The following is an 11023-nucleotide window of genomic DNA, read 5'->3' on the forward strand; positions in this document are numbered from 1 at the left end:
GCCATGATCAACTAGATTTTACTGATGAATCGTGGCAAAGTAACATGGAGGATTTGAAGATGTTATTCAAAAAGTTTCTTAATGAATTTGGGGATTCTTGGGATTATGATATCTCTGATTATGAGTATAATTATTGTAAAGAAGTAGATGGCATCATGACAGCTACCTTTGCTGAGGAAAGCTCAATTTATTTCGACAAAGTGGAACATTTTCGTGAAGATCTAATGGGAAAATTCATAACAAATGGACAGAAGGAGCTTTCTGTATTTTATGCGAAGCTGAAAATCCTGAATCCATTTACGTGGCTGCGAGATGAAAAGTTTCCAGAATTGCAGGTAGATAAGATATTTACACCATTGCATATCAGCAACGAAAGTGATGTAGTTGATATCGAAAACCTGTTGGTAAGCAAACCATATGTTGAAAAAAAGGGTGAATATGTATGTTCAGACGAAATACCTTCAGTTATTGTACTGACTGGCATTGCTGGGTGTGGTAAAACTTCTCTTTGTAGATATTTGGTAAATGACTGGAGAAACAGACTTGACAAGGTGGCTAATATGAGATCTGTTGATATTCTAATTCTCATTGAAGCTAGAAACATAGTCAGAAATTCTCTTGTATGGTTCTTACAACAAGTGCTTTTGAATGAAACTTGTAGCCACTTTGAAGAAAAAGATATATTACCAACATTGCAGAAGTTAAATGTCCTTTACATAGTGGACGGTGTAGATGAGGCAACAGAGAACGGCAGAAAATTACTTGAAGAAATATTTTCGGTTCTGGACACTTCTCGAATAATTCTAACCACACGACCAGAATTTACTTCGAGTATTATTGACTCTATCCTCAATCATCACCTGACCTACATAAAGTTGCAGATACATGGCTTTGCAGATGCTGGTATTGCAAAATTCACCTCGAAAATATTCAATTCATTAGAAACTGACAAAAAATCAAGAAAGGTTCAGGAAGAAGAGTGTCTCGCGTTCTTAAAAAGAGCTGGTATCTATCTTGGTAGCCATTTAAAAATTCCTTTAACTGTAGCTCTTCTAATCATTCTTTGGAGAGATGAAAAGTCTTCATTGGCAAACATTACATCTGTTACCAAATTATACTTACAGATTTTCAACATGTGTTCCATGAAAATGGTAGCACGCATTAGGAAATGTGCTTCATCTCAGCATCTATTCCTTGAGGATTTTGTAGAAGATTGGTTATTGGAACTTGGTCAACAGGCTTTTGAAATGGTTAAGAGAGACGAGTACGTAATTAATAATCAGAGAAGGAAGCTTCTTACCTCCTTCTGTAATAAACATAATATCGATAGTATTCATGCTCTATCTTCTTTCCTTGTGTGTGAAGTTCAAGAAAGCTTACTGGGGCCACAGTATTCATTCACTTTTATTCACAAAAGTCAAATGGAGTTTTTAGCGGGAAAATATGTTGCTCACATGTTAACAGTAGATTTAGAAAACTATACAAACGATGAATCTGAATTAGCAGAAAAAATGAAGAAATTAAATCTATTTCTATGTCTCTCTGAAATGACATATCTGGAAGTATTGGAAATGAGAAAAATGTTAAATGTCTACCTCTTTACTGTTGGGTATCTCTGCATGCAAGATCATAAAACCGACAATCTTATTTCTGTGGTTACAGAAGGCTTGCTAAACATAGCAAGAATGGACCAAAATTTGTCCGCTTTCTGGCGTCTACTTCAAGAATCTGAACGACATCCTTTGGTTTCTAAAGCGATTTCAAAATCAATTTCTGGCAAACTTTTTTGGGAACCAAAAGGGGAAGAACTTTGTGATCCGTCAGATCCAGTTTTTAATTTGATGAAGTTTACAGATTTTTTTCCAAAGAAAATTGCAGTTAGAATCGTTAACAGTACTCAGGGCTTATTAGTAAAAGGTGAAAATAGAAACCTTGTGTTAAGACCTTATGAAAATCTGATTCCTTTGATGCACTGTATCGGAAAGAAACAAACTAGAGTTATTGTCTTGAAAGCTGACCAACATTTTTATAACTGGGGTTATCATGAAACGACAGATAATTTGCTGGAGGCCCTGGGATCGAGCAGTAATTTAACGAACTTTATGGGACATTTAGGAGTAAATGGTGCTAAAATCATTATGTCATTTGAGTTAATAACAGTGTTAAATATAAGAATCTCTTGTGCAGAGGCCTTACATGCTCTCAGTGAATCAGTGAATAGTTTGAATAGAAAATTAGACTTAGAAATGACTTTGCGTTTGGACATACCTCAGGAAGTATTGCCATCATCTCTCCCGAGTTTCAATAGTTCATTTTCCTTCAGCATCATTCTTTTTGGCATAGACGATAAAAATGCTTCGTGGGCTATTTCGGCATTGTCCAAACTAAGTAAAAAGTACATCAGAATTGAAATTTTGTCTTCAAATTTTTCCTATGGTGCTTGTAAGGTGTTTTTGTGTACCCTATCTGCCGAGGGAGTTAAAGTTAAAAGAAATATTTTAATGCCTCTCTTCTGCCGATTTAATGAAAAAGAAAGAAAGAAATTAAAGAAGTGCGTTAAGTTTAAATTAGAACTGTGGTAATACCAAGAAGTTTTATGAAAGATTCAAGCCAATGGATTTCCTTAATAACTTATAAATATTTAGTCATCGAATGCTAGGCATAATCGTTTTGTTTCAATTATGGTTTTCATAGATTATATTCATGGAAAGTGAAGCATTCATTCTCAAGATGACTGATCTCATGTTTATTTGTATCTTTGATCTTACCAGTCAGGTTTATATTGTTTAAAATCATTAAATTCCAATGAAACATGTGATTCTCACAGGCACCGGTTTCTCAGATCCTGAGCCGTATTGTTATTCAATTTGTATATCTGTTGAAATTCAGAAGTTGCTTATTACCTGTATAGGTATGGTATATTGAGTTGTTTTCTTCAATTCATAAGATACTATATTTTTTATATGAATTTTTACACTACATATAGTATGAGAGGCGTTACGTAGCCGGAAGTACTTATAAGATTAAGGTGTGACAAGAAAAATAACTCAAAGAAAAATGTACATTCTGTACCAAAAAAAAAAAAAAAAAAATTACATGTTATAAATCTATGTATGTTTCTGAACGTACTGCAGTATGTAACATTTGAGTTCAGTTTGCTTCTCATTGTTTTTAAGCAAAAATAAAAACTGTTGGTGAATATTTTCTTGATTTTTCTTTACATTGGTTAACCTTCCATTCTTTCATAGCTCTTGTTCAATTGTAAAATATAATTGTGTTAATGCTAACATAATTTCAAATGTGGAGTAGCAAAAATGAGAGAGACAAATGAATGTTTGTGTTTATCGCTGGAGGAAAAACACTCTCCTGTGCAATAATGAATTGTAGATGCTGTTCATAATGGATAATACTACTATTTACATGTCAAGTTTCATTAAAATCTCCACACTTATATGAAATAGATTTTGTACTTATAATCTAATAATGAATATGCTATTGAAATGTAAAATTTAGTAAAAAAATATACATGTTATGCGAACTGCATTTACATGGAAAGATCATTATCTGAGCGATTGACAGATATTTTCAAAATAGATTAGCCTGCGCCATTAGAGTTGATAGGCCAGCAATTACTCATGTCAAAGAATCTTATCACTGAAGGGTTATTTAATGGAGAAACGTCAAGCATGTTTAGTAAAGTAGATAAGAGATCTATAGACAGCAAAGTCATTCCACAAGTAATGGAGTGACACGAATTGGCAAAAATGGTCTACAGTATAAGATCATAATTGAAATTAGAATCTCAAAGTAGCAATAATTTTCCAAGATTTTTGCCACTTGATTCAATAAAGCCATTGAAATTGGTTGTCTTATTCATCATGTTTAAGTTTGTACCTTTATTCGGGAAATTTATCCATTAAATAATGGTCTTGTACTCTACCCAACTCACCTATGGTTCCCAAGGATTGAAAGGGCATATTGATAGTAACATTGCAACGTAAGATCAACGTTGTTGCTTCATTACAGCTTTTCATGAAATTATGACTTCAGCAGTGCTCTAGATTATATATTCAATGATAGGTCACTCCTGACATTCATTTTTTAGTAAAGATAACGAAAAAGTAATTTTCTTTGTCACTTGCAGTATAATTTTTTCCCTTATCGTCTCCACTGGGTTTTAAATTCCTATTTTTGAATCGAATTTTATTGAACAATTGACATGGTATTTTTCCTAATCATCATGGAATCTGAAGCCAAGCGCGCCTAGGAAATCTACACACAATACTAACAATGTGTTCTGTTTTCTATAGAACCTTCCATCTAAGTTCAAATGCCTAACATTTCAAATTGTTAAATTAATGCAATTTTTATATACAATACTAGTGCTAAATTTGTGCTATATACTGTTAGAAATAATAATACTAGAATTAATGAAATTTTGTTCCTTGAAGGGTTATTAGTAGAAGAGAAGCTTCTTTTGCTTAAGCTCTTATCTGTATCACATAGATGAAATTTTCCTACAAAGGCCACTGCTCTTCGGAATCCTACCTAGGGCTTCCAGAAATGGGTAGTACACATTGATGGCCTCACTCTGACAATTTAACATTGATGTAACTTATGCTATCTTCTTTCCCATTCAGATCAAAAGGTTGTTCCTTGATTTCTTGAAAAGAAAGTTCCACAGACATGCCACCTACATACTATTATCGATTCCCACCTGCTCCTACTAATGTGACGGATGAGGCTGATTCTCAATTCTGGAAAAGGTTAGTTATAAACTTATTTGGAATTACCATATGAATGGACGATGTCAAATCTGATTATTATTTGCAGAAGAAATTACAAGACCACAATCACTTAATAGGTACAGTTAGACACAGGAACTCCTGGTATACCTTGTACTAAGGAGGTGCAGCCAGTCACACCCTTACTGCGTGGCGAGTAACCAAAACGATAGTGTAAGGAGAGATGGCACAGGTGCTGAGCAGGGCTACACGGGAATTCTGGTGGAATTCCTCAAAGCGAGGTGTGCCAAAAATTCCTGTGTCCCAATGTACATGCTGTATATGTATAAATAAAAAGGTTTCATTGCGTTGAAAATATAAATTAAAGTTGCATTACGGTGATAACGATCACTTTTGCATGAAAAGAAAAATAGATGAATATCGAATACGAGTATTCATATCATTCCGCCAAATATTCCTCTCTTGCTGTGTGTGCTGTGCTTAAAAAGGGCAAAGACAATAGCCATTTGTCCTTTTCCTTTGCCATTTCAAACAATGAAATGTTTTTGCTACTTGATTAGGCCAGAAGTTCCGGCACTGGGGCCTGGGAGGACATTCAGCACCCATATGCAATAGAGGATCCCCCTCCCGTTACAGTATGAAGGAAAAGATAAGAAGATGGGCAGAAAGACGTAAAATAGGAAACGGGAATGGAGGTATAGTTGAAAGCTTTAAAGTGAGTGCAGCTAGGGGCTGAAAGGACAATGCGGAGGCCTTTGAGTAATGCTTACAATGCATAACTTGAGGTCCACCGATGACAGTACCCCATACGGCAGAACATATAGTGGATCTACATCTGGTTAATTTTTCAAGTAAGAAGCTTGTAAGATAACGAAAATTTACATCGATTGCACATTTAGTCCTTGAAAAAAAAAATGTTAATGAACTCGCCAATATTTGAAACGGCAATATTTCATGTTAGATCAAATTGAAAAGACTAGTAGTTAAGTAATACCACGTGTACTTGATTTTTCATATTAACACATTTTATCAAAATATCTCTGCATTGAGTCCTGATGGCTGACTCCTCCCCCAGTGCTAGGAAATTATTTATTTAAGCTCATGGGCTTAAAGTCCAAAGAAATATTGATCTCTGGATAAGAGACTTATGATATTATACAAAGGAGTTCAAGCATATGATTTTTGGTTTCTTAATGGAATTATGTATTGCTCTCAGAGACAAATTGTCTCTTTTCATAACCAGTGTTTAGCGTAGGATTGATACTTCCGAGAGTACTCAATCAAAACTAAATGTCGTTAATACAAATAGATGCTAGACAGTAACTCTAATATTCAGAGTCGTTATATATACACCACAGTGTCAAGTGCCCTGAAATTGACGCATTTGTTCTCTTTGTGTATTTCCATTATCACATTTTGCAATTTCACTCTTTCGGTTTGCTTTGCATCAAAGTGAAAAATTAATTGGGAAATTTTATTTTTGTCACTTTGAAATATTGTTGGATTCCACAAAACATGTGCATCTAATCACTGAAAAATACAAATAGGGAGAAATTCATGAGTTTATTGAGAATTTCGCATTCATTTCCATTTGGATATTAATGTTTTCAGTGAAAAACACACCTCTACCCGCCCCCCACCCTTAATCAACCTCTAGAAAAAATCCGGAAGTAGTAGGTCATAGCGCAGGGCTTTAGTACAACAACAGCAACTACTACTACTACTACTACTACTACTACTACTACTCAACACTGCTCTAGTACAAAATGGTGAATGTAACCGTCAAACGCCATAATGCAAGACATAATAGCTGTTGCATGAGTCAACACTATCTCTCTCTCTCTCTCTCTCTCTCTCTCTCTCTCTCTCTCTCTCTCTCTCGTAGTAATGAGTCTGCGCATCAGCGATGGTTGAAAAAGTGGTATGACAAACGTTGGTGTACAGTTAGTAACAGCCTTCAGTTACTCGGTAAATAAAGAACGATTGCGACCGGTACCGTCTCGGTATTGCGTGCGAGTCCTAATTTACTTGTTCTGTCCCGAATACAGTCCAATATTACTTAGAAAATGAAGGTGAATATAAGATATGATATTCATTGATTACGGAATTTTTTTGTAAATTTTATTTGATAATTATTTTGTAGAGTGTGGCATGAAGAGGCAAAACATGATGAATGGGAGTTGGGGGTGTTGGTGAAAATGGCCAAAAAGGAGACCTGACTGATTGCAGTAATTATAGAGGCATCACACTTACGTCAGTTGTTATGAAAATATATAGCATGTTTATTCTAAAGAGACTCGAGAGAAAGATTAAGGAAAAGCTGAGAGATGAACGAGCAGGATTTAGAAAAGGTAGAAGTGGCACTGACTAAATTCTCATTTTGAGACATGTTGTACAGCAATGCGTAGAGTATGAAAATCCACTTTTCATGGTCTTTCTGGACTATGAAAAAACCTTTAATAGAGTGCACAGACCAATTTTGTGGAGAGTCCTGCGTTATTATGAAATTCTTCTTGAATATGTAATTTTGATTAAGTCTGTTCATGAGCATAGCAAGTGCAAAGTTAATGTTAATGGAGTCTTATCAAATGAATTTCCAGTGAACAGCGGAGTACTCCGATGGAATGTGTTGTCACCTATGTTATTTATCCTCCCCATGGATTTTGTAATGAGTAGAACATTCGGAGATGGTGGAGAAGGATTGAAATTGTTTGGTAATAAGAAATTAGCAGACCTAGAGTATGCTGATGATGCTGTCCTTGTTAGCAGAACACTACAGGATTTGCAATTCTTGCTTACCAGAATGCATGAAATATCACACGAGCTTGGGTGAATAGAAGAAAGACAGAGATGATGAGTATGGAGTATGCAATGGAAGATGAAATATCATTGAAAGGAGAAAGGATTAAGGAGGTAGAATCATTTAAGTATTTAGGAAGTATGATCTCCAATACAGAGTCTTTAGAATTAGAGTTTAGAGAAAGATTGAAAAAAGCAAATCAGACACTGGCTAGATTGTAAAATTTGGAAATCAAATCGCCTGAAATTACACAAAAAATCAAACTATATATCATTTTAGTGAGATCGGTGTTACTGTATGGACATGAGTCATGGTATAATAATGAAACAATCTCCAATAGATTTAGTAGATTTTAAAATAAAGCCCTCAGATGGGTATTGGGAGTTGAATGGCAGGACAGGAAGTTAAATGGCAGGACATGATTAGAAATGAAATTATAAGAGAGATTACTCGAGTGCCATATGTGGATGAGATCATGATGAGGGGAAGATGAAGATGATTTGGACATGCTCTTCGCACTCCCCAATAGAGATTAGTTCACCAAACGTTCAGCTAGGCTCCACAAGGCACTAGAAGAATTGGAAGACCCAGGCCTACATAGCTGAGGACTATGAAGCGTGAAGTAGGAGATGATAAATGGAGAAGTATTGAATTAAAAGCTCAAGATAGAGTCGACTGGTGAAATCTAACCAAGGCACTTTGCGTCAATAGGCGTAGGAGGAGATGATGATGATGATGATGATGATGATGAATCTTAAAGAGAGCACTCAGATTATATGGTATTAGTAAACAATTTTAAGATAATGAGACTATTTATTCTCATTATGTCTTGAGATTCTAATAATTGATTGAATTTCCATTAACAATTTAGATCGTTAGCAAGAATTTCATATCTTTATGAATATTATTTATTTATATAGAATGTAAAGCTTTCACATATTTAATTTGAAAAATATAATTATTGCCTTCGGCTGTAAATGGTACAATTTCACCCCTGCCTGCTTGTTAGCTTTTCTTTTAGTTGCTTGTTTGACAGCAACTTTACACAAAAACTAATGTACCGGTTTTGGCCAAACTTGGTAGTCGTGTTTGGTATGACCCAAGGATGAATTTGGAACATTTTTTATTAAGTACATGAAAGCACAAGTACGCAGCAGTACTTTGAAAATAATCGCAATGGTAAGTAAATGTCAAATATTTTGTTAGTTTATTTATTGTTTTTGAGCAACATTACGCAAAAGTTATCGAACCGAATATCTACGAAACTTGATGGACATGTCGGTTATAACCCAAGGTCAAATCCATTAGACTTTGAAGAACATAAATTGAAGTTCAAGTATGCAGTGGAGTTGAGAGCAAAATAAGACTTCTTTGGCGAAGGCATGCTCTCTATTGATTGAGAGCTCCCCTAGAGTTGTAAATGAATTGGAGAGAGAGGAACAGTTTAAACTCAAATACTTTTAACGTGATGGGTGGGACAGAATAAAATATAAACGTAAGCAGGCTATGTATTGTTGCAAATAATTGATGGCCAAATCTCAACTTTATATCATCATCATCATCAGCTGTTACTAGTTCACTGCAGAACAAAAGCCTCAAACATATCCTTCCACTCGCGTCTGTTAAGGTTATATGCAACCCAGTTTATACCCGCAAATTTTCTTAGCTCGCTAATACTTCGTGTTCTTTTCCCATCCCTGCTTCTATTGTAATTTATAAAGACTCATTCTGTTATTCTCAATGTCCATTGATTACTGTCATTCTCGTTATATGACCTGTCCATGACCATTTCTCTTTGTTACATATAGATCTAATATCTTCTACTTTGATTTACTCTCGTTTTCATATTGATCTTTTTCTCTCTTGGTGTTATTTCCATCATTATTCTTTTCATGGCTTATTGTGTATTAACTAGTTTATGCTCTAAGCCTTTAGTAAGGCTCCAAGTTTCTAAGGCATTAGTTAATGCTGGTTGGATCATCTGATAGAATGTTTTTTTTTTTTTTTAGAGAAAGTGGCATTTTCAAAATTTCTTTTTGTTTGCCAAAAGCTTTTCATCCCATGCTTATCCTTTTTTTTTTTTTTTTTTTTTTTTTTTTTAATTTCGGTCTCATGTCCTGGGGAAACAGTGTCTGTCTAAGTATGTATATTCATTAACAATCTCTGGAGGTTGACCCATTTGTTGTCTCTGCACTTTCGTTGAACAGTATCATAGTAATCCCTTCATTTTCCCAATCTAAATTCTGAAAAAAAACCTCTGTGTATAATTTAGGAGAGATGGGGTGTCACTGTCTAACACCTCTCTCAACAGGAATTTTCCCGCTAACTTTATGTAGTTCTAGAATTGCTGTACATCCTGTATAAATATTTTCAAGTGTTCTAACATAACATTCAGCTATTCCTTGTCTGTAAAGGTTTTCGTTACTGCTGAAGTTTTGACAAAATCTAAAGCATTCTCATAGTCTATAAAGGCCTTACATAGTGGTTTGTCATACTCTGTTATTTTTCCATTAGCTGGTCAATTACACGGATAGGTTGGCCAAGGCACTAGCCACCCATTGGGATACTACCAATAGATAGTTATTGGGTCCTATGGCTGGCCAGACGGTACTGCATTGGATCCTTCTCTCTGGTTACGGTTCATTTTTCCTTTGCCAACACATACACCGAATAGTCTGTCCTATTCTTTTCATATTATCCTCTGTCCTAATACACCTGAGATTACCAAACAATTCTTTTCTCTAGGGTTTAACGGCTGCACTGTAGTTATCCAATGGGTACATTTCTCTTGGTAAAGGTAGAAGAGACTCTTCAACCGTGGTAAGCAGCTCTTCTCTAGTCTTGGGTAGTGCCATAGCCTCTGTACCATGTCCTTCGACTGTCTTGGGTTAGAGTTCTCTTGCTTGAGGATACACTCCGGCACACCATTTGCAGTAGAAAGTGAAAAAGACGTCCTTCTGTTTACAGTATATCTTTGATAACTGAACTTGCAAAATTACAAACAGGTAATTATCATAACTAGGTAACTATCGGTTAGGCTCGTTCCAGCTTATAGTTTGTTTGAAAAAAAACTTATTTTTTTTTTTTTTTGGATGGGGGAATGAAAAATAAAAACATCAAAAGTTGTCATTATGAAAAGAATGTATTAGAGCAGATTATATTCCAAAGCTTTTAAGAAAGACATTTTCTGGCAATCCTCATACTTTTCAAGTAAGGTTTTGAAGTTATTTGTATTCTCCGTTCCGAATCAGTTTATTGTTATTATTTTTATTATTATTATTATTATTATTATTATTATTATTATTATTATTATTATTAGCAAAGCTACAACCCTAATTGGAAAAGCGGGATGCTATTAAGGCCAAGGACTCCAACAGGAAAAATAGCCAGGGAAATAATAATAATAATAATAATAATAATAATGATGATGATGATGATGATGATGATGATAATAATAATAAGAATAAGAATAAGAATA

At 34.8% G+C, this 11023-nt stretch overlaps 1 protein-coding gene across 1 annotated transcript in view; it reads left to right on the forward strand.

The window, feature by feature from the left end:
- The window catches only part of LOC137650142 (uncharacterized), a 5169-nt gene extending 2105 nt beyond the window's left edge, over positions 1-3064 (forward strand). The window contains exon 1 of the mRNA XM_068383289.1: positions 1-3064. This exon is cut by the window's left edge and continues 2105 nt beyond it. Within this exon, the coding sequence (XP_068239390.1) occupies positions 1-2582 (2582 nt within the window). The 3' untranslated portion in view covers positions 2583-3064.
- Positions 3065-11023: the final 7959 nt, after the last annotated feature.

Source organism: Palaemon carinicauda, chromosome 11 (assembly GCF_036898095.1).
Source record: "Palaemon carinicauda isolate YSFRI2023 chromosome 11, ASM3689809v2, whole genome shotgun sequence".
NCBI classification, from domain to species: Eukaryota; Metazoa; Arthropoda; class Malacostraca; order Decapoda; family Palaemonidae; genus Palaemon; species Palaemon carinicauda.